Here is a 25,119-nt window from a genome sequence, read left to right as displayed (position 1 = left end):
TGCTTGCGACTGCCGCAACGACAGTCTTCTGTACTGGTGTGCCCCGGCAACGCGACCCACCCGTATTTCGCAGCAACGACGAGCACGACGTCGAGGATTGGCTTGTTGAGTATGAGATAGCAAACGCTTCCAACAAATGGGACAACTGCGACAAGCTCACGAACATGCGTTTTTACATCGCTGATGTGGCCAGCCTTTGGTTCTAACGTAGAAAGGTGTTGTTCCCGGGTTCGAACCCTGGACCAGGACGAATTTTTCGGCGACTACAAGGCTTTCTTTTTGAGAAATCCGTATGGATTTCCTTGTGGCTTCGTGCTACAAACGGGTGGTTGTCTATTTTCCCTTTCTTAACCCTTCCACCATCTTGAGGGATTGCGCAGAACTGATCTGCAAGTTTGGCTTTGTGCTGTGTCTGTGCTATGTCTGTGCTACATTTCATAAAATGTTTTACATACTGTGGCAGTTCCCCTTATGGAAATATGCCACTGCCTTCTTTTTCCTCAATATCGTTCCTCCAACTAATTAGCTAAGTACACTTCAATATCTAGTACACGCAAGAACACTATATAAAACTACGCTGTCATAACCGGGATCGAACCCACGACGTTCGGGTTAGCGGACGAGCACCGTAACCACTGCACCACCGCAGTGGCTTTATCAAAGACTTGAGCAGGGTTTGAGCAGGGTGAACACCTTATAAGTAGAGCTACACTCGGTAACAACTTAAGAAAAAATATCAGCTCCGCCCAGAGCCATCACTGCCCCTCCCACAGAAAATTTGCATAAGTGCTCCGTCCAATAGCGCTTACTCATTTTTGTGACATCAAGCGCTTCTGGAGTGTTTCGGATTGTTGGCTTTCCCATACAGACACGTTTGTGTCGCTCGTTTTAGGTCGGAAACGAAGGTCCTGGTAAACTTCGTCAGGGATTTTGACATTGCTGCTCAGCCAAATGTAACGCTTTATGTAGTAACGACGAACCTTTAACTCTTAATATGCGTAGTAATTACATCAGCCGAGAAAAGTGCTTACGGTTGAAATGGAAACCGGCTAGCACAAGTGTCTTTCACAGAAGAAGGGCAGGCGCACCGCAGTTCTGTGGGCAGAGCGTACATTTTTTTCTTAGGTTGAAACCGAATATAATGCTCGACTTTGTTCACAATGTGGCTACGAGTAAGCCGCTCCTAGTTTTGCCATGAAGTACACCAACCGGGTCAGTGTGGAGGTAATGAAGGGAACCTGCTTCTTGCAGTGCATATGAAGGTCGTTCGGCGTGTACAACTCGCAGTCCAATGACACGCGGCGGCACACCACTGTCAGCATCGAGAGCACGTCCGCAAAGTGTGCCCGCTCTCGGAGCACCGAGCAGAGGGCCTGGATGAACCAGGAGCCTCGCATTGAGCCTTCCGTTGAGTCATGCCACGAGTAGAAGCCTACAATACAAGTAGGAAAAGCACTGTCAGCAAGAAAAACATACACACAAGCACACACACAACACACACACACACACACGCACGCACACACACACACACACACACACACACACACACACACACACACACACACATACATATATATACAGCAAAACCCGATTACAGGAGACACCCACAGGACCTGGAAAACACATCTCTTGTAACCAAGGTCTCTTCTAACCAAAAATTTTAAAAACACTGAGCACACTGCGGCAGAAATCCAACTCAAAGGCGCTCTGTCGCATAGTTGGCGTGGGAGTGTGACAGCGATTCTAAAAGCATAAAGACAAAGTTCAGTGCAATTTGTAGCAGAAACCATGCAGGGAATGATATCTGGCTGTGTGTAGAATGGAACAGGATGAAGTCAAGAGAATGCAAATTGCAGCACATACCAGTTGATAGTACGATGTAGGAAGTGTCGCGTGAGCGTGTCTGAGTTGTGCCTGTTCTAAATAGTGAAGAATTCACTCCAAGGACCCAAAAAGGCTGTCCTTAGAAGTAAAGTATCTATTATAACCATGTCTCTTGTATGCAATGTAGCTAACATGGTGACCATAGGAAAACCAACCAAACCATTTTCAAAGTCTCTTATAACAGAGTGTCTCAAGTAACCATGTCTCTGATAATGAGATTTTACTATATATTAGCACCCAGCACCTCCACCACTAATAAGGAACCATTTTATTCGAGTTGAGCTCGAGCTGCCACACATTGATTATGATATAATACAAATGATGAAGTTTTACATATGATGATGACGATATGTCAAGATGACAAAGAGTCACTGATTTGTTGCATGCACAATACATATAATTTCCTGTAGTGTTACGTGCCAAAACAATGACCCAATTTCGAGGTAGGTTGCAGTGGCAGATTAGGAATTAATTTTGACCCCAGCAGTTCTTAGTCCCTAAAAAATTAATTAAATTCTGGATTCTTATGTGCGAAGACCATCATTTGGTTATCAGGCACACCACAATGGGGGCTTCCAGGATTATGACCACCCGAAGTTCTGTAACGTGCAATCTGAATACACGGGCATACAGATTACTGGGTTAGTTGGTTCGTTGCAGTAACTTATAGTGCTGAAATGACAGTGACGAGAAAGACGAGAGGATGTCGACCAGTGGTCTTGGCTTTTAGTCTGTCAATACTATGCCTTGTTTGCAATTGTAATTAGGCGAGATAGGTCAGTGATGGCAATCTGCTCATATGTGTGCACCCTGCCCCTTGCTATGCTACCCTTGGATGACGGGTTGCATAATGCCACACAATTCCTCAATTGCATACCTGGCACCGTGGAGTAGGCTACCAGGACGTCGGCATGAGTGGGAATGCGGAATACCCGGGTAGGCGAGTCTGCAGCGTCTTTAACTGCCTGGGTGCCCGACTTGAGTGTGTCTCCACGACAGGCCTGGAATATTGCAGTAATACAATGGGCAAGGTATTTACTTTCCTCCTTGGAGTTTTGTACAAAGGTTACTCATGCTGGTGACAACCTCCAAATTCTATAGAGGTGTCACCTAAATAACAGCGGGGAACCTGCGAAACAACTCTGTAGGAAAGCTGGGCAGTTGGCATTAGCTCTCTGTTGTAAGCATCTATTTGCTCTGCTAATAGAAAAGCTAGGCTTATTGAAAAATAAAAAATGTTTTTTTTTAATTAAAATGCTAATATTTTAGGGGGAATACCAATATCAGGATCACATAAAAAAATTTGCCAAGACGCCCAAGTTACATTCCTAAAACCAGAAATGCAACGAACAATCTGTACGGTAAGAGAAATAAGCAAATTAACTCGCTATACATAGTCATCGGTTGAAGCCGACTAGTACTAGTATAGGGATAGCCTAATTGTAGTTTGTAAGTTGTCACCGGCTACAAAGGAAAAGCCACCAGTGGTGTCTACACTAGCTAGAAGTGCGGCAGAGAAGCTGGCAGGAATACAAGGATGGGCAGTTAACACAGATCTTTCTCAACTTCATCTTTTGCGTTCGAAAGACCTTGTGCTTTTGCAAACTCACAATTTCAAAGTAAATTTGTGTTACGCTACTAGTGAAAGAAGTTGCAAAGATCATTCACATACTCAAAAGATATTTATTCCCTCCATGCCTTCAGTAATAATATACCAATGAGAAAGAAATTACAGCAGAAATTGACTAGTGTCAGTTCTCACTGTCAGTGCAAATGGCATTACAAAACAAGAAACACGAAGTATTTGCATTTAAAAGAAAACACGGTAAATGACACAAGAGAGGCACAGACCTGAATGAAGAACAGCTTGGGTTTGCCGAGCAGGCTGGGACAGACGTCACCGTGAAACGGCTCCATAACGGCACCGACAGGAAACTTGCCGTCCGTTGCATAGAGTACGTCAGAATCACCGTGCGTCAGGAAGCAGCACACAAAGCAGTCGTCGTCCGAGTAGTCTTGCTCTCCGACTAAGGAAATTGATAAAATCAAGGTGGTAGCTCTCTTCCTAGCTGTCACAAGGCAAGAAGAGTGTCGAGCAATCTTTTGAAAGCCCAAATAGTCAAGAACAGAAACAAAGAGCTTGCGGGAAGCAGACCTACACCTCGGGATCGCACGTACAGCCAAATTTTCTGATAAATCAAAGATGAGTGGTGGGTCATTCCATGCCAAACATCCCAGCCATTTTCATTACAACTTTCCGTTTTAAGCTACCTGTTGGTCACACGAAAGGAACACTTTCCCCCATGACACTGGCTCATTCAGTGTTGAATCCTGTCAACTCATATGGCAGTGTCTGAACAAAGAGTATTGCAGCTACACTTTTAGCCATACCATACTGAAATACTTTGGATTAATTTCAACCAGCTTTGACATTCTTTTTATATACACATGTGTCTGCATAAACAACATAAGCATTCTTGCAGTTGTCTCTCCATCACACTGTGGCTGCTACAATAAATGATTGCCTCTACAATGTTGCGGTGAACGCAGGGCATCACAGCCACTGACACACTGTCGCGTGGTACGAGATTTCCGAGGCTTTGTGAGTGATGTCTTATTACAAGGCACACAGGGCACAATGGAAATGGAGCCACAATCATCTATCCATGCTGCCTTCAGTGTATATTGTAATCTATAATGCTGTGAGAGATAAGGGAGTGAGGAGTACGCATGTGTTGGGTGCGGGTCTCGGAGGCTGTGTGTGGTTGATAGCGGAGGAACAAGATGGCGCGAGTGTCAGGTGAACAGCGAGGGGGCGCGCGGGAATACAGGAGGAGAGAGATGGGGTACGAGACGGGGGGTTGGACATGTTGGATATGTGGCGCGGAGAATAAAGGGTGTGCAATGAACGCGGTTGTGGATTCGTCAAGTATATCGTCGAGTCTGACGATGCATATTGACCATGATCATGCGGCTATACTGGTGAGGCATTATAGGAACACTGCGACTTACGGTTCTTCAGAGTGTCCTTCGTTTCCTTGCATGACAGATCATTGTACCTGACTGTTTCAAAGCCCAGGTCACGAAAGGTGCTCCGAAGGTCGTTGGCATCCAAGTCCGTGCCCGTTCGCTCGGGCTTGTTTGTGTGGAGGTCGAAATTCTGCGTGAATGAGGAGGGCTTGTAAGCCCGAAAGACTCGCTCCCAGCCCTGTAGGGAGCATCACTAAAAGCAAAAATCCAGCATGCGCCCTTCCCCTAGCGAGAAAGTCACGAAACATGGTGGTAGTGCATCTACATGCCTTTACATCTTGGATGCTTTTGTTCTGGTGATCCTGGTTGTCCCGGATCCCTCCACAATGCTCCGCCTCCCAACCAAAACGCCAGAGGGCAGCACAGGAAAATGGGAAACGCTAAATGTGTTGTAATGTTTACTGCTTTTCAGGGCCGCAGCAACGTCAAACAGTTCTGCGTGATTGCCAGTAAAAATTTTAGATTTCAGCATTCATACTGGTACTCGTTATTATACGGCGTGTGCAATTAAGGAAGAACATCCTGTATCCCGTGACAGCTTGTAGCCCCTTCCCAATCTTGGTACACTTTTCCACGTGACACCAGTAGACTGCGGTAAAAGTGACTTAAAATGTGCTCGGTATGCGACTGACCAAGACCACCCCTTCACCCCCCCCCCCCTCCTCAGTAAATATGTGATTGTCGGTGCACACGGTTCGGGTAGTTGGCCACTTGTAGGCAGAGAATCGACTTTCTTTGCTACTGTTAGTCCCGTAAAAACGCGAATTGTTCAGGTAGAAGCATCAGAGGCAGCAGATATTTTCAGGAAGGGGAAGCAAAACGTATGAATTTAGTGAATTTATGCAATGGAGGAGTTCGCATTAGGTGGCTTTAAAATATGCCGTAAATATAGTGGGCAACCAAAAATTTTAATTTGTTTGAATTAAGGGGAGACACTGGTCTGAAAACTGCTTGTCTCAATTTTTAGTATTTCTGGCTGAAATTTACACACAATATGTATTTTCGACTGCTCAAAACAAATATGCAATTACTTTTTGTCTATTGTGCACGGATTGTAAGATATTGACTGTTCCATACACTTGCATTCTGCCCAGACTTTTGACAGCTTTCTCACAAAATACCTTTATGAATTTGATATCACTGCATCCTATAAAGACCAGAGAGTGCAACATAACCATAATTTAATTTTTAGCTGTATCCATTCAAAAGTTATGGCCTTAACAAGTACACTAATGAGAAATCAGAAACTGTTGCTTAATTTTACTGCTAATTAAATCACAGTTATTAATAAAAATGTTGTAATTTCTTGGTTTTCTTGCACTAATCAATGCATAAGCTTTCAAATACCGCAAAAATTATCAAAATCTGACCGCTACATCAAAAGATATTGTGGGCAACAGCCTATAATGTGATGAAAAATGTGGTTTTGAGAAAATGAGAAAAGAAGTTTAGAAACATGGTGGGCACTTATTTTGATCTGGAAAAGGCCTGAATTGGTGTTCTTAGGATAGTAGAAGCCACCAGGAACATAGTCATCATTATTCTTCTTAGTATGGTTTCTTTTCACTCTGGTCTCGCTGGTGATATGCTGCATTCTTGCAGCTGCCGATATCACTTCCTCCCGAATGCATGAGCAATTTTGAACTTCTAACGACTGCCTGCCATTGCACTGTCATCAGTTAGGCATCTCCGCAATATGGCGGACAATGCGACGATGCACCACTATCTAGCAGAAGCATCCTCAAGCATCCAAGATGGAAGGAATAATTTACCCCATCTGATAGAAATGCACCAATGCTGTGCGAGCACTTTTTTTTTTTAGAGCGCAATGGCTTCGCCTCTGCTAGATGAAAAGCGTTCTTGTGCTAGGAACAGCTAGTAGAAAAGTGTGTGTTTCAAATGAGACCAAAATGGCTGTGCTACTTAATGTGGTTCCTGCATGGTGCACTATTGAATGAGACTTTTTGAGGTGCTTTGGTGAGCAAAAATGGTCATGAAACTGACTTCAAGACCAAATAACTCGACAAGTATGCATTACATGTCTGTAATATTTTGGAAATGACTTTTTTAGACCTTCTAGATTATAGAAAAAAATATTTCAGAAAATTGCTTTTTTCAAAATTTTTCCGCCTCCCAGACCAGTGTCTCCCCTTAACCTAACATTTCAATTATTAGAGTTTAAATTATTGAGAGTACTGTAGTAAAGGTAGACTGGCAAACTACCAATTCAAAATATAGCTTCATCAGTTAGTCATAAAATGCTGATTCTTTAAAAAATGTAAACATTCAGTGTGGTGTTATTGCCAGCAGTGATGGAAGCAAGATTTTGATTTTTGGAGCAGATTTTGGAGCAGAAAAACTGCTGCTTTGGAGCAGCTATTCGTGTTTTCGGAGCAGATGCCAAAATATTCCAAACGACTCCTGTAGTTTAAAGCAACATTTAAGCATCTCATAAATAATAATATTTATTATTAAATATACTGCACATACAATAATTCCTGCAAACTGCAAAAAACAAATAATTAAGCAGACGGATCGTCACTGAACAGTTAGAAAGATGAGCTGAGAAGAAGTGAGCTGAGCACCAGATTATAAAAGTAACCACAATCACATATAACAGTCGTCACAGCAGCAGTTAGTAATCAGTGTGATATCGAACTAATCTCACATACATTTTAACAATACAGCCTGCTTGTCGGGAACAAATATACAGCTTATTTATGCTGCTATGCAACTAGTATATACGCTCCATACTAGATGACAGTATACAACTTGTTTTTTGGTTTCGTTTAGGCTCTCTGGATGATTACACGGTTAAAGTTCACTGTTTTCAGCTTCCCGGTGCCATTTCGGAGCAGGTTTGGAGCAGTTACTAACAAAAGTTACGGATTGGGGCAATTGGAGCAGCACTTCCATCATTGTATCGCTTATCTGTGTTCTGGCCAAGCAGTGGTGTGCACGGGCCCTTTGACGTCGCTGGTGTAAAAGGATAAAATGTGGCTGTTTAAAAAGCAGGGAGTTTTTTTAGGTGTACTTGGCTATGTCGCACAGGCATCAGTCTTTTGTTCACATCACCACTCTACTGGAAGTGGTCGCAACATTCATTTTCCTGAATATCACACCAAAACCCCAGGGCTGTTAAGTCAGAGCTACCTAAAGGATATTGAAGGTTTTCTTTCATATACTATGTGCCATTCAGCTTCAACAAAGGTACAGTGGAACCTCGTTAACTGGAAATTGCTTGAACGGAATTACAGCTTAAATGGAAAAATGGTCCTTTTTTTAGCTGGTTGGCTTTGTATTTGGGTAACAGAAAAACAAACTCTTTTCTTGATCGGCACGAAAATTGTCAAAAATTGTCACAACTCTCTTTTTACTGAAGCACTACAGCGAGCTCTAAAGAATTTTTTCCAAAAGAGGCACACTCTGGCATATATTCTCGCTACACCTGTTCTTCCATTCAGGCAGCCATCTGGTATAAATGAAGGAAAGACAATAACTTTTAAGGGCCCGTTTCTTAGTTAGACACAATATTAATGAGAACTAACAGACAATAATGCCAAAGAAAGTATAGGGGATGTTATTCGTTGTAATTAGGATAAAGTGTGAAGAAAGTAAAGTGGACGAAAAGATAACTTGCCGCCGGCAGGGACCGAACCTGCAACCTTCGAATAACGGGTCCAGAAAAAGAGTGTTCCACACTCGCCGCTATGGCTGCGACTGGTGCTGACTAACACTCAGAGGTTTAAAATGCCCATATACACCCCATAAAGTGGACGGGAGGATGACCGCCGCCATAGCTCAGTGGTAGAGCATTAGACGCGTTATTCGAAAGTCGCAGGTTCGGTCCCTGCCGGCAGCAAGTTATCTTTTCGTCCACTTTACTTTCTTCATACTTTATCCTAATTACAACGAATAACATTCCCTATACTTTCTTTGGAATTATTGTCTGTTAGTTCTCATTAACATCTGGTATAAAGAGGGACAAAGACTCTCCATGCACAAATGCATGTTAATCAACCACCGATTGGAGCAATAAGAGTTGTGCTTCCTTGAATACGTCACCGGCACCTCTTTGAAACCGAAACTGGTGAAGCCTAGTCCATCCAATAGCCATCAACTGCACCCCATACCAAAGAAAGTTGACCCAATGGCTACTTTATGTTTAACATACTTAACAATGTTGAGAGCATGAATGACAGACAGTGCTTCACGTGTGCACATCTTTCTCAACAAATGGAACTCCTGTTACTCTGAACACATTCTTCCCTTTCTGCTGAGGTTCTGTTCTACAAGATTCTACTGTAGTTGAAACATTCCCAAGTTTGGCCTCCAGCTCTTTAAGAATATAGTACAGTCCACCCTTGCCAACAGAAAGTTAACTAGGCCCCACAAGAAAGTGCAAGCCAACTCTTTACAATGTCTCAAATGCACGCAGACGGCGAGTGTCTTCCTAATCACCCAAGAATTGGCTCTATAAAATTTTCTGAAACTTCCCATTTTTTGTCTCTGGATCGCTTCGAACACAATGTACTAGTTCATTTTTACTGATGAGTAATTATGTAGGCCTTAAAACTGTATAGGTAAAAATCCACGTCACTGCTATTTGATGCGGCAACCTCAAGGTGCCGTCACCACCGATATTTTCTTTCTGCGCACTTTCTCGCTCACTAAATGTCTCAACAGTGGCAGGAGTGGTGTTTGTGGTATTATGAATGGGCAGTTTACTAATATGATAAAGCTAGTTTCTTTTTGACAGAAATATGCCATATGTCCATAGAAAACCAGAAACAGTGCAAACAACAGGATAACAGCACAGAGACAGACCAAGCACTTGGTCTGTCTCTCTCCTGTGGTTCGAGCTGTTTCTCGTTCTCCATGAACATGTACCAACTGGACCAAATAAGCACTCTAATACTATACGTATTTGAGTAAATTATTCGATTACAATAAAAAAGAAAAGGAGCACATCTGAGCAAATACAGCACACGTAACACGTACATGATGTGTGTTGTCACTAAGGCCAATGAACTGCCTGGAAATTCAACGTTGCAGATTCAGCAATCCGTACACTTTTGCAATTACATTTTATGAACTTGCTTTCTCTTTTTTGTCTTTCTTTTTGCATTCCGCTCTTGTTTAAGCACAGCAGCATAAGACAGGAATCGAGGCTGCAACCTTTTAGCATTGGCACAATGATGTCATGCCAGTCTGTTGCACAGAAGGAAGTTACCGAGCTTAACACTCACCTTGTTATTGAAAATGACACACTTGCCAAGTCTAGGCCGTGACATGCTGTACTCTTTTGCCTTCAGCGATGTGCGCACCACAGGTGGTGAGGACGCCGACAGCGTGCCATGGATCCTGCAAATTGGGCAACCACAGTGTATCTTATGATATTACCTAAAGGGAAATTATTGTCCAAATTTTCCGAGTTCAGAAGTCTTGGGGCTTCCTTACAATTCTCTGGTTTGCTTTTACCAACAAAATAAATTAATAGAGCCCGAACACAAAATTGTCACAATTCATATTGCACCAAAGCGGTGCGGCAACTTAAAGCTGGTGTCGCCACTTGAATCATTTCATGCCTATAACTGGCTCATCGAACCTCTTTTTATGGTAAGGGTTGCTGCTTCAGTGTTGTCAAGCCAGTATTTATTAGTGCGGCCTAACTTAAAGGCACCATGACACCAATGTTTCTAGGTTGAATTATGCATTGCACGTAAACCTGACATGTCCCTGAACAGACTGGCAAAATTTCAGCGCATTTGGTGCAGTATAAATTTGTTATTTTTATTTTTTAATGTTGCAGTTGAACCATACAGGGTTTGCCCGCAAAGTAATGAGACCGCCTGCACCGCGGCGCTGCAGTTGCCAGTAGTGCGCTCCCCTGAGGTGGGACTTGTGATGGGAGTTGCTCACCTTCACTGAATCTTTTCCGAGTCCTTGCGCACTTTCACAGAGCTGTCGAAATGGAAATGACTGGAGATTGCCGACAGCTGGAAGCAGCTCCGCCACAACTCCAGCTCACCCCGCCTTCGTTGCAACTACTACCTGACCCTAACAGGAGTCGCAACCTTGCTGCGGCCGCCATACAGCCCCGATGTGAGTCCAGCAGACTTTTTCCTGTTCCCAAAGCTCAAGAGAAGCATGAAAGGTCACCGTTTCGACGGTGTTCCCGCCATCCAAAGGGCTGTCACAGAGTCTCTGAAAGAAGTCACGGCAGATGACTTCCAGAAAGCCTTTGAAGAGTAGGAATTGTGTCGGCAGGGGTGTATCGACGCCCAAGGAGACTATCTTGAAGAGTTTTAACAACACGTACCGAACGGACCAATAATTATTTTTACCAGACTGTCTCATTACATTACTGACAAACTCTATACAGCAGTGTGGTGACCATGAGTACCGATGAAATGAGCTGGCACTACAGGAAACGATTTCATCAGGCAACAGAACCTGATCTCAAAGGCCATGCAGCTATACGTTGCAAAAACAGGAGGTGATTCCAAGAGCCAGAAAATGTCACGGCTGCCATGTAGCATTTTGTTTTTTCATGTGCACCTCAATGGTGATGAAACTGCACGCACAATGCAATGGCATCACCCTTGCTATGACGATGGGTACCAGAGTGTGCAGAGGAATACATCCAGTGTGGTATTGCACATTTTTGTAAGTTCAACACTGCAGTGGCTCCTCATTTCCCAACATCTCACAGTGCATGCCAAGATGACAGTAGTTGTTACTGCAAGAAGTTTAGAGGCACCGCTCTCAAATTCAAATTTGAAGCTAAAATGTGTGCACAGAGCCCAATTCGTAGCATGACTAACTGTGCTGTACTCTCAAATACGACAATAAACCAAGATTACCAGAATGGCCATCTCATGACCTCTTTAACATTCATATTTTGTTTACGTTAAAGGAAACTTTAAGCCAGTTCCATGCCTGTGCAGTCTGAGTGAACAGTGGAGCTTGCAAGCAAGTGCCACCACCTGGAAAACAGAGATTTTTCGTTCGCCTTTCTTTCTCTTCTTTCTTTTATGTTTCCTTCTTTCTTTATATTTTCTACATCTTTTTCTTTCTTTCATTATCTCTTTCTATAGTATTGCCCTATCTCCTCCTTTCCCTCCTGCTAACCCTCAAATCACTCCCCCTCACTTTTTTCCCCACCCCTTGCCAGGGGCGTAGCCAAGGGGGGGGGGGGGGGGGGGGTTCAACCCCCCCCCCCCGAAATTTTGCAATTTTGCTTGCGTATATATATGCGCACACATACAAACGCACGCACGAACATACATAAAGTATGGTTGAACCCCCTCCCGAAAAAAATTTCTGGCTACGCCCCTGCCCCTTGCTATGTTATACTGTACATGCTTACGCTATGGTTTATGGATCAGTGTAGAACGGCGTTCCTGAATTTTAACCACGATATGATTATGAGGAACGCTGCAGGGGAGGGCTCCGAATATTTTGGCCATCTGGTGTTCTTTAACGTGCATTGACATCACACAGTACATGGGCCTCTAGCATTTCACCTCCATCAAAACGTGATCACCGCAGCCGGACCGAACCCGTGACCTTGGGGTCAGCAGCCAAACACTGTAACCACTCTCCCACCAAGGCAGACTTGGTTCGAGTGGGAATCTAACCCAGGACTTCTTCATGCCAAGCAGGTGTTCTACCACAGTGCCACGCCCGTGCTTGAAGTTGCTTCAGGAAAAAACACTATATGAATGTTTATATAGTGCGAGTATTATGTGCGAGTATTATTATTATAGTAGCGTTATTAATGCACGTAATATTGCATGGAAGAAGCTTAGAATCACAACAGGCATCAAAACATATGAATTACACAACGAGTGGTTGGTTTAAAGGCCCACCAATTACAAAGGCATAATGAATTATCATTATCAACAACAGCATCAACGTGTGCAGCTGCGCAGGTGTGCATGTTGTCTTATGGATGTGTAGTGGGTACATCGCCAACTTGTAAAAAGAAGAATTATGCCGTAGTGGGCACTTCAGAACCGTACTTGAAGTAGGCATTCTAGAATAGTTTGAAAGGGCTAATTCACAGGCGCACAGATGTTCCATTCCTTGCGGCACGGTTTAGGTGCCCACCGAGAAGCGAAGCCTGGCTACTGATTGAGAAGGTGATGCGTATGGGGCCCTGTTATGCTATATCGCGTTCTACTGTTGAAGGCGAAGCTCAAGCGTCCTACAAGTTTTTTAACGCGATAGCGTTAAAGAGCTCTTTCCGCAGAAATTGCGGTGTTGGCATTGCCGTCGGTGCCAGTGACGGCGCCGTTGGTTGTGAGAGAAAAATTGAGAAAGATGCAAATAAAATAAATAATAAAAATTTTCGGGTTCAAGTGAAAAATCAAACCCAGGCCATCTGCGTGGCAAGCAGCTGTTCTGCCACAGAGTCATGGCGTTTCTTGAAACTGCTTCAAAAAAAAAAAAATACACTATATGAATGTCACATAGTAGAAGGAGTCTGCTTAACGCATGTAATATTGCGTGGCAGAAGCGTAGAATCACGCCAGGCATCAAAACATCTGAATTGTGCAACGAGTGGGTGTTTGAAAGGCTCATGCACCCATTACAAAGTGCTAAGACATATTTAATCATCATTATCAGCAAAAGCATCAACAATGTGAACAGCTGCGTAGGATCACGTGTTGCCTTATGGACGCGTAGCGGGCCCTTCGCTGATTCGCAAAAGGAATAATTATGACGTAGTGGGCACTTAGCAACTGTACTTGCAGTAGGCTTTCTAGGATACTTTGAAATGGCCAATGTTACGTGCACAGTCGTTCATTTCCTTACGGCACAGTTGAGGATTGCACTGAGAACCGAAGCTAGGCTAGCATTTGTGAAGTCAATGCGCACGGGGCCCGATTAACCTATCGCGCTCTACTCTTGAAGGCGAAACTCAAGAGTCTTCCAAGTTCTTAATTTTATTTCTACAGATAATTTGTTAATAATAATTGCAGGGGTTTAACGTCGCAGCTTATTTGTTAACACCCTCTTTTACGTACACCATAAAAGGGCACACCTTTTCAGGTCATTTTAAAGAAACACACAAACAAATAAGCCAATAAGTAAATGAATGAATAAAACCTCAATATGTCACTTACCCGTCACAAAATTTCCTAGCGTCACGCTCACTGTTATTGCTGGCTGAAAAGAAAGAACATGAGGAACAGAAACATAAGGTAAGTTCTTATGCACATGTTATTTGTCCCAATGAAAAACGACTTGCACTTCTTCCGAAATTTTGGTAAGGTACGAGTAACTCTTGACAGGCAGCGCATGTGACAATCCACTAAAGCCAAAGGCAACATACCAAGTGATGAAACACATTTTACTGGTGGTATGAAATTTATATATCAAACACTTGGGAGGGCAAATGTGGATAAGAACAGCCAGTGTTAATACGTGAAGCTGCTAAATACAAGAACAGTTCCAATATTAAGGAACAGTGCATTAAGATCACTAAAATAAAGATAAAAGGAAACATTAACCTGCAAAAAAAAATACATAAATGCAAGTGAAAACACAAGTACCACTCCATTAAACGAAGCAACTTTGAATTATGATGCAGGGAATTCCAGCCATCTATAGCTCTAAGAAGGAAGACTTGTATAACAGTTTGCGTCTGCAAGAGCATCTAAACTTAATTTAAAAGAATTGCGTTCCCGAATTTTAAGCATCAGAACCACAATACGATTATGGGGTATGCCACCGCGGGGGACTCCGGATAGAATTTGACCACTTGGAGTTGTTTATTGCGCACCTAAGTCTAAGCACGCGGGTGTTTCAGCATATTATCCCCTTGAAATGTGGCTTCCACGGCCGAGAGTCGGAGCCATACCCTCATATTTAGCAGCACAACACCACAAGTGACAAGCCACCATGCCAAGTGAAGATGGATAGGATGAAGGAAGAACACGTAAGACGACTGTCCAACTCCTACTCTACACTAGTTGCGATGAGCTAACGGACGCAAAATGAGGAGACGCAATAGAAAAGTGCTGATATTATTAAATGCGAAGCATTTCTTAGCGAACTTCTGCGACTTCGAGCGTGCGTATCTGCCTTGCCTTGCCTTGCCTTGCCTTGCCTGCCTTGCCTTGCCTGCCTTGCCTGCCTGCCTGCCTGCCTGCCTGCCTGCCTGCCTGCCTGCCTGCCTGCCTGCCTGCCTGCCTGCCTGCCTGCCTGCCTGTCTGTCTAGCCGCCTACGACTTTGTGCTCTCCTGGCCGTTTCGTTAATCGGATGTATACCAAAATTGGTGTGTCATAACATGGCCTTATTACGAATATAAATGACAGGCATCATGACACGCATGTCATGAACAGCATGATTTACATTCCACGGCCTTTGGGCTCCCTGGCCGTTCCGTTAATCGGATGTATACCAAAATTGGTGTGTCATAACGTGGCCTTATCACGAACATAAATGACAGGTCGTATCATGAAAATCATGACACGCATGTCATGAACAGCATGATTTACATTCCACGGCCTTTGGGCTCTTGCGGCCGTTCCGTTAATTTCATATATACCAAAATTGGTACGGCGTGACAAGAATCCATGACGAACATAATGACAGGTCTTAACATGCAAATCATGACGCGCATGTCATATGCAGCATGATTTACATGACATGATCTCGGGGCGCTCGCGCCCGTTTAAATGAAGGGATACATACGAAAACTGGTATGACGAGACATTTCTGTATGACGAACATAACTGACACGTGGTAACATGAAAATCACGATATGCATGTCATGTATGACATGATTTACATGTCACGCTCATGGCGCACTCGCGGCTGTTTAGCTAGATTGATATACACCAAAATTGGTATTGTGCGATGTGACTTTATGAAGAACATGAATAACAGGTGGTAGCATGAAAACCATGACATCCATGACATGTATGTCATGATCTACGTGCCACGCTCGTGGTGCATTCGCGTCCGTTTCGCTTGCGTGATATACACCAAAATTGGTGTTACGCGACACGACTGTATGACGAACGTAAGTGAGACGTGGTAACATGATAATGATGACATGCAAGTCATGTACGACCTGATTTACATGCCACGCTCATGATGCGCTAGCGGCCGTTTCACTAGATTGATATACACCAAAATTGGTATTGCGCGGTGTGACTGTATGAAGAACATGAATAACAGTTGGTAAGAAGAAAACCATGACATGCATGTCATGTATGTCATGATTTAATTGCCACGCTCATGATGCATTCGCGGCCGCTTCGCTAGCTTGATGTAACCAAAATTGGTATTGCGCGAAGCGACTGTATGACGAAGGTAAATGAGACGTGGTAACATGAAAATCATGACATGCATGACATGCACGACATGATTTACATGTCATGCTCATGACGCACTTCTGCCGTTTCGCTTGCTTGACATACACCAAAATTGGCATTGCGCGACGTGACTGCATGACGAACATAAATGAGAGGTGGTAACATGGAAATCATGACATGCAGGTTATGTATGTCATGCTTTACATGCCGTGCTCATGGTGCATTCCCGGCCGTTTCGCTAGATTGATATGCACCAAAATTGGTATTGCGCGATGTGACTGTATGAAGAACATGAATAACAGGTGGTAACATGAAAACTATGACATGCATGCCATGTATGTCATGACTTACATGCCACGCTCATGGTGCATTCGCGGCCGTTTCGATAGCTTGATATACACCAAAACTGGTATTGCGCGATGTGACTGTATGATGAACATTAGTGACAGGTGGTAACATGAAAAACCATAATATGCATGTCATGTATGGCATGATTTACATGCTCTACTCATGGTGCACTCGCGGCCATTTCGCTCCTTTGATATACACCAAAATTGGTATTGCGCGACGTGACTGTATCACGAACATAAATGAGAGGTCTTAACATGCGAATCATGTTATGCATGTCATGTACGGTATGATTTACATGCCACTGTCATGGTGCGCTTCCGGCCGTTTCGTTAACGTGATATATACCAAAATTGGTATGGCATGACACGAGTGCGTGATGAACATAAGCGACAGGTCATGCATTTATATACCAGAATATGCGTTTCATTGGCATGGTGTACACTAGATTGCGCATGCATGCCTGCATGGCAAACATGCGATATATGGTGGACTAGATACCATGGCATGAATGATTTCATTTGGCTCAAAGACAAACAAGGTGATGGTGATGTATGCAGCTCTTTGCTGGCTGCTTCGCATTACATCGATTCCCACAATGCGTGGGATCTGCCGAATTTTTTTTTTGTCATCTTCCTTGAGGCCCCATTTCATGACGGGCTAGCAGACGCACGCGCGTAAGGGTCTTTCCTTTCTGTCTAGCCTCGCACGCCACCGGAGGGCTCACATTGCTGTGCAAATAAAAATTATTATTATTATTATTATCTTGTGTACTGTGGCCAATCAGCTAGCTGGAGAGGTGCAGCATATTCCACATGCACACACCGTTACCCCCTGCCCTTAGTTATGTTGTGCCCATAGATTTGTCATGCCACCGTACACAAAACCAGAGCGCCGAAGCGCTGTTCAACCGTCACAATGTGCATGCATTACTGTTGCAGTTCGGTTATGCAAGCCGACCTGAGATGGTATCTAAAATTAATGTAGCCAAAACAAAAAAGCATAGGAAACCATTTGATTTCTACATTGAATAAAAGAACATGTATTTTCACACAGAAAGAAAAAAGAAAAAAAAATGGATAGAAGAAAAACTGCTGCACTGCACTCCCTAAAAGAAAAAGAAAAGTCAGTTCACATTAACAGAAGCAAGATCCCAACTGAAGGCAAACAATCATTGTAGTTCAAGCGCTATAGGTCCTATGGTGGTCCTGTTGCACGGCAGTTTCTGTGGGCAGTGAAATAAATGTGGATATGGCTCGAGCAAAAGCCTGGTGACAGGTACGGCAGGCAAAGAACAGTGATAAAATGCATACAAGATCACACCCCAGGTTGCTCCTCAAGCGAACACCAGAAAGTCACGAGAAGACACCGCATACAAGAATATGGCGGTTTAGCTGTGCATCAGGGGCGAACACAGACCCAATTAGGGGGGTGGCAGGGGTAGTAGGTTGAGCCCACATTGATATATTTATACAGGGTGTTTCAGCTAAGAAGCACCAAGTCTAAAAAAAATTAAACCTGGGTGCTACATGCCTCCAATCAGTGCAGTATTGTTCTGAGCCATATAGAGCACGTCAGAATACTTTTTACAATCCACCGAGCTCAGCAATTAATAAAGGTTGCTTAATTAACTTTTTAAATAATAACTTTAAAGAAAAATCTTCAATAGAAAAGTTGTAGCATTTGTTCAGAAACAATGCATTTTTCAATCTATGGTAAGATAACTCCCCTACTTAATTTTTTTCTTAAGTGCACAAATTTTAAGAAATACCATGTGACTACCACCTAATGCACAGCTCTTTTAGTGCCCTAAAATGTAAGTTGAACGAATTATCAAAGGCTGCTCCATGCACGAAGGTCGACTGAGCAGGCCATCAGCGATTGCGATGGACGCTAAGTGATGGTAGCGCCGCACGTTCGGTGGCAGTCGCATGGTATTTTTTAAGATTCGTGCGTTTTAAAGAAAGGTTGGAAAAAAATTAAGCAGGGCTGTTATCTTATGACAGATTGAAAAATTCTGTTTCTAAGCAAGCGCTGTAACTTCCATATTGAAGCTTTTTCTCTAGACTTGCAATTTAAAAAGTCTATTAAGCAATCTTTGTTAATTGCCAAGCTTGATGGACTTGAAAAAATATTCTGACGTGCTCTATATGGCTCAGAAAAATACTGCGCTAATTGGGGATGCGTAGCACCTATGTTTAATTTTTTAATACTTGGTGCTTTTCAGCTGAGACACTGTATACGTTTGTAAGCGTGTAGGTGTGCGTGCAAATATATGCATACAATATTCAAAAATTCCAAGGGGGGGGGGGAATGTTACTGAATGAATCTGCTTCAATGATACATCTCCGTATAAAATTAAGTATAAATTATTTCCACCAAATATTCTTTATAGCGCGTAGTGTCTGACCTCTCACATTATATGTTCACGCAAATTAAAGAAAGCTGGGCAAACGTTAAGTCAACCTATCTTCAAACAACCACAGCCCGCAACTTTCGTGTGAACTCTAAGCTACAAAAGATCAGAAAAAATTATGGGACGCAGTTCTTCAGGTACAAAATTTCTAAGCTCTTAAATGGAAGCAAACAACTGTTACATTTAACCCTTTGTGGTCCGAAACCTTTACCGACCTTTTGTCCATTACAGTCTGAAACAAAAGAAAGCAAAGCTCAAGTAAAAGAACTTTACTTACACTTTTAGAGACGGCGCATAATGCAGCAAGAAAACAGGAGCATGAATCAACCACAAAAGAACTTATCAAGCAGTGCCCGTCCACGAACCACTGCAAACAGTGTTGCGTTATTGGGTGTGGCCCGACAATGGACCATAAAGGGTTATAAAAAGAATTGCCTTCATTAAAATTGTATAAAAGAAAAATATGTAGATATAGCATAGTTGTTGTGTTGCATTTTGTTGTTATTTGAACACCATGAATATGGTATCATTCACACAGCAATGAACTATGCATACTTCTGCAAGTTCACTTACAATGTTGAGTTACATTGTTACTTCAGCTACTTATGCGACTCTGGAGGTTGACTAGTATGTTATATTTTACTATTCATCAAAACGGTCATGAGTGTGTGTGCTCATGCTGTTCTTAATTTTTTTGTAGTTATTTGTTGTTGTGCTTGTTCTTCTTGAGTTACCCATCATTTTTTTTTTAAATTTTGCTTGAAGAAACCTTTGCGGTTCAAATCCCTCCCTCTGCCTCCTTTTCCTTTCTCGTTGCAGAAGGAGCTTGATGTGGGCGAGTTGGTGTAGCATACTGGAAAATTTAACGTTGCGCAAAACACACAAGGACTAGAAAGGAACACTTAAACAGACAAGCGCAAACTAACAACTGAAGTTTATTTCAGGAAACCCTGATACTTATACATGTAAAAAACACACATTATATCATCACATGCTCAGGCTCTATCGCGACATAAAGGTAATTTTTTCTTGGAGTGCTACTGACGCGCAACTGATGCAATTGTCTCCGGTACGCGCAATGTAAAACGCTTCGAGGATCTCCCTCTCTAATCTATCACCGGATCGTGCCAAGAATTTTGTCTGATTAAGAATTGCTTTGCAATTGCAGCGTTTACAGTGCTCCGACATATGCCCTCCTGCGTTGTTATTTACAGTCCAATCGTGCTCACGTGCCCTCTCATTGTAGCAGCGCCCCATTTGACCTATATAAACTTTGTTGCATGCCAGTGGCACTTCATAGACGACATCTTTCTTGCATAGGGTGTACTGTATAGCGTGTTTCTTAGTGCAGGGATCTGGTCTCACTTTGTTCATCATTGGACAAATCTTAGACAATTTACATGGGGCACTGAAAACAAGATTCACATTATGCCTTTGCGCAACACTTTTCAGATTGTGCGAAACCCTACGCCAATAGGGGATAACAAGCACCCTTTTTTTTCTCTGTTATTTTTTCTGTGCTACCCGCCTGCCTTTCCTTTTTGAGCTTTTGAAGAGCATACGCTGGAAACTAAAAATGAAGGAAAACCGGCTTGGGTCAGCCTGGTTACCTGATTTTGAAAGCTTGATTCTACTCTGTGTGCGCAAGATTTACTTAGTGCTTCCTTTAAGCACGTCATCGCGACACCCCTCTTCATTAACTTAGAATGGGCACTGTCACATGAAATCAGCCGCTTTGTCGCCCGTGGCCTGTACTCCCAGCACACATGCGTGCTCATCAAAGTTAGATTTAAGTCTAGAAAGCGAATGCTATCATCACTAGGCCGCTCACACGTAAATTTTAGCGCCTGCAATGTGCTTCTGAAAGTATCTACTATTGTTTCTACTGTACGCTCTAGCACTGAACCTGCCACTTCATTAACAACCACGAGGTAGTCATCCACATACCTGAGAACGGTAACCGGGTAAGACAAGAGAGCTGTTCACACGTTTGCCAAAGACACTGAGATACAGGTCAGACAGAATCGGAGCGAGCGAGCACCCAATACAGACACCCTTGCGCTGTACACAAAGCTGACCATCGAAATTAACCACAGTGGACTGAAGGTAAAATTCTAATAATTCTAGAAACTTATCACTACTGACTCCAGTGAAATAAACTGAAATAAACTTCAGTTGTTAGTTTGCGCTTGTCTGTTTAAGTGTTCCTTTCTAGTCCTCGTGTGTTTTACGCAACGTTAAATTTCCCAGTTTTCCTTTCTCCTTATTTTTGTGCTACCCAAATGTTTCATTTGTTGGAGCACAGACTGTACAGCCGTAAGCATGCTTAATACGAATGCTCTGCAGCCTGGCCTGGACCAGCTTGGACTGACGCCAAAGCCGCGAAGTGCATCTCAGTATGTTTGCGGAAGCTGACGATAGCAGGGCGCAGCTAGATTTGACTCGTCGAATTGTCTTTCGCTTGTGTCTGACCGGCGCGGAGAGTGCGCTCACTAGCAACAGCTCCAGCTATCGTCAACATAGGGACCAATATTTTGTGGCAATGGTATCAGTACAAGACAGCAGGCCAGGCTGCGGAGGGTTCGCGTGTTAAGTGTGCTGGCGGCTGCAAAGAGGCCAGCACCTCAGTCAGGTGCATGTTAGCAGCCTTAGTTCTGACCCTTTGGTTTTCTGTAAGAAAACTGAAAGAATTTTGTTTTTAATTTGTAGGGTACCTCATGTTTTGGACCCGTGCTACCCTACTCCAACGGGCACAACTTAGCAATGACAAAACCTGGGAGGGGGGGGTGGGGGGAGGGATGGCTGCGCTGGTTGGAGTGGGTAGCTCAGGTCGACAGCCCGACAGCTCCTCCAGCTTCTGGTGAATGCCAACATGTTGTTGTGCTTCAGTGCATCCGAGCACCAGTGCACCATACCAAAGTTCCCTCCCAACCTTATTAATTTCTCGTTCAGGTCAACCATTATGTAAGAGCCTTAACCCTTTGCGGTTCGTTGTTGGGCAGCACCCGACAACGCAACACGGCCGTAGCGTTCTGCTGTCGGGCCCCGCCCGACAAGGGTGTTCGTGGTTTAAATTTCGCTGTTTCTCACTGCGAGTCGCGCGCATATTTTGTATACATGAAGTGCCATCTCTTGAGGAATAAGTGAGCTTTGTTTGTTGAGGTTTTACTTTTTTCACACTAGGGTGCAGCACTATGTTCAGCACGGGGCCTAGAGTGTACCCACTCGCTCGCGCGGTTCGCTGAGAAGCATGGCCACGTTTTCACCGCGTGCATTTTACGGTGGTGCTTTCAGCGAAAGCGAGGATGACTTTAGGGAGGAAGAGAAGTACATGCCTCCACCAGACAGTGATCACAGTGGTTCAACAGAAGTGAGTGACAAAGACGACGACGGCGGCGGTGGAAACCTGCAGTAATAATTAACCCTGGCCTGCACAGAGGAGAATGCTTTGAGCGGTATCATACGTTGCCCAAATATCGCTAAAAGAGTTGCCTGCAGAATGCAGGAACAAAAATAAATATCCTGTGCGTTTCTCTTCCACAGTTTGTGTTCTTATTTGCGGCGCCAGAAACTGGCGAAATAGTTTCCGACCGCTAGAGCCGGAAAGTGGGTAAAGGTTTTGGACCACAAAGGGTTAATAGTCACTTTCATTGCAATAGCCGTTATACAGGGCGTAGCCAGAAATTTTAGAGGCGAAGCTCCTTAAGGCGGCACCCGTTCGTCCCTCGTAGTCGTAGCAGTCGTAGTGCATAACCAGTCGTAACGCTAGTACCAGATCTTGACCTCCATGGTGGTGCCGGTGGGAGATTTTTCCTGTGCGTTGTTGAACAATAAAAAATTCGCAGCGTGCGCGTTAACTAAAAGCCGAATTCTTCTGTCTCTCATTCCCCATTAGCAGCCATTGGCATGTTCCAGTAGGAAACGTTAGTAGAAGTAGAAGTGTAAGTGTTAGCTAAAAGCCGATTTCTTCTGTCTCTCATTCCCATTAGCAGCCATTGTTTACCTCCAAGGTAGTGCCTGGTGAGATTTCTCCTGTGCGTGATTAAACAATAAAAATTTTGTTCAAAACGCCTTTGATTGATGAAATAAACCAACGAAAGACGCCAGATGTTTTCTAAAATCAAAACGAAAGAACGCCAGATGTTTCTAAAGCAAAACGAAAAGACGCCAGCTGCTTAACGAAAGACGCCAGATGTTTTCTAAAGCAATGGTTTTCTAAACAATGAAAATTCACAGCGTACATGTAAAATTAAAGTGAGCTGCAAGTCGTCATAACTCTCATCGAACCTTTAGTATAAACGCGCCCGATCTCACGTCGGTGATGATGTACTGGGCAGAATTCACGGAAGATTCACGGTTTACCGATGAACCTCCGCAGCTTCGCCCACTCATCATCATTCACTCCGCGGACATGCTGTGATTTTTTTCGGGAGACAGACAGACAGACATAGAACTTTATTGGGTCCTGAGAAACGCTACTCTTAGAGCAACGCCGCGGGCCGCTCCCACGTGGGGACGGGGAGGCCTAGCCTCACCGCCGCATCATGGGCTCTCTGGACAGCCCGTAATTGTGGCAAAAACTCTGAACTTCGTAAGGCAGAGTCCCAATCCTGTTCTGTGAGCCGACTTAGGCCCCGTAACGAGGGGCACCGCCAGAGCATATGTTCAACGTTACTGATCTCCCCGCAGTCAGGGCAGCTAGACTGGAAAGCCTCTGAAGAGACGATGCTGAGGAAAGATAGACTAGGATAAGACCTAGTCTGTAGCATTCTAAACGTGATGGCCTGAGGTCTAGACAACTTGCGGTGTGGAGGAGAGGTTCAACCATACTTTATGTATGTTCGTGCGTGCGTTTGTATGTGCGCGTGTATATATACGCAAGCAAAACTGAAAATTTTCGGGGGGGGGGGGGGGGTTGGATTTTTAATGGGACCAGCTTCAGACCACTAGTCAGTAGTATAGCCTGCTATATTATTATGGTGCAGGCCGAGGTTTTATTTTTATATTATTTTATTTTATTTTTTATTTTTTTCTTTCTTTTTCATACCTCACAATAAAGAAAGTCAGTAGTATATCCTAATGGGACACCATTTGCAACAGGCAAATGGCTCATATTGAGATCTCAGTAAGAGCCACTCCATGGCCCCCGCTGGGACCGACCAACTGGCCCCAATTGCAACCGGAAACAACTGGGACCAGATCAAGTGGTTTATGGCAGGATTCCCAGTGGGGACCAGTTGTCAGTGGGTCCCAACTGGGACCAGTTCAGGCGGTTTATGGTCAAATTCCCAGTTGGAACCAGTTGGGAATTCGGTCGCGGTGGGTCCCAACTGGGAATTTGACCATAAACCAGTTGAAACTGGTCCCAGTTGGGACCAGTTGTTTCCAGCTGCAATATTTTCACCTGGGTGTCGGTCCACAACCAAATACGTAAAACGCAACCACGCACACCACACGACACAGTGCTCAATATCACAGGACACCTAACATGCCCGATATAGTAAGAAAACAAGGACATCGCGCTACGTCGCTTGATACAATATGGACGCTGACGAGGTTTTCACGACGAAAATCAACAGGATCGTCATACAATACCTTTTTTCTCAAGCGCTGGCAAGTCATCTCCACCCATGCCGGCCATTGTGCGAGCTGGAACAGCAGGAACAGCTAGCCCTATGAAGAAACCTTACGAATAAACGTTTGCCCACGTTTGACTTTCGCTTTTGTGAGACAAGGGGTGCTATCGCGGAACGATTCTATTTTTTATTCCAATGCTTTTCGTGCTTTTCGCGCTTGGCCATTGGTCAGAACGACGGTCCGTCCGCGTTATCAACGCGATCAGGCCAGCCGCGAGTGGTGGATGATAAGAATAGCATAGAATATATGGCACTGGAATCGGGAATAGAATCAATAGAATCGTTCCGCGATTGCACCCAATAAGGAAACATGAATCGTCGCGCCAAACATGGCCAAACAACCGCACCGCTAAACATCACTAAATACCGTAAGCGCCGCCACTCGGCGAAAAGCCGGCGCGGGATACAAGAAAGGCAAAAAAAAAAAAAAAGAGTACGCAAACCACACACACTCGCATAGAGCGGCCGTGC

General features: G+C 43.9%; 1 protein-coding gene across 1 annotated transcript in view; it reads right to left on the bottom strand.

The window, feature by feature from the left end:
• The window catches only part of LOC119404889 (caspase-2), a 70,919-nt gene extending 46,004 nt beyond the window's left edge, over window positions 1–24,915 (bottom strand). The window contains exons 1-7 of the mRNA XM_037671577.2: window positions 24,608–24,915; window positions 14,049–14,091; window positions 10,164–10,278; window positions 4,897–5,044; window positions 3,736–3,911; window positions 2,762–2,885; window positions 1,210–1,432 (exon numbers count right to left, since the gene is read on the bottom strand). Of these exons, the coding sequence (XP_037527505.2) occupies window positions 1,210–1,432; window positions 2,762–2,885; window positions 3,736–3,911; window positions 4,897–5,044; window positions 10,164–10,278; window positions 14,049–14,091; window positions 24,608–24,653 (875 nt within the window). The 5' untranslated portion in view covers window positions 24,654–24,915. The remainder of the gene's footprint in view (window positions 1–1,209; window positions 1,433–2,761; window positions 2,886–3,735; window positions 3,912–4,896; window positions 5,045–10,163; window positions 10,279–14,048; window positions 14,092–24,607) is intronic.
• Between the last annotated feature and the right edge of the window lie 204 nt (window positions 24,916–25,119).

Source organism: Rhipicephalus sanguineus, chromosome 9 (genome assembly GCF_013339695.2).
Source record: "Rhipicephalus sanguineus isolate Rsan-2018 chromosome 9, BIME_Rsan_1.4, whole genome shotgun sequence".
Taxonomy (NCBI): Eukaryota; Metazoa; Arthropoda; class Arachnida; order Ixodida; family Ixodidae; genus Rhipicephalus; species Rhipicephalus sanguineus.
This window is presented reverse-complemented; position numbering and strand designations above follow the sequence as displayed.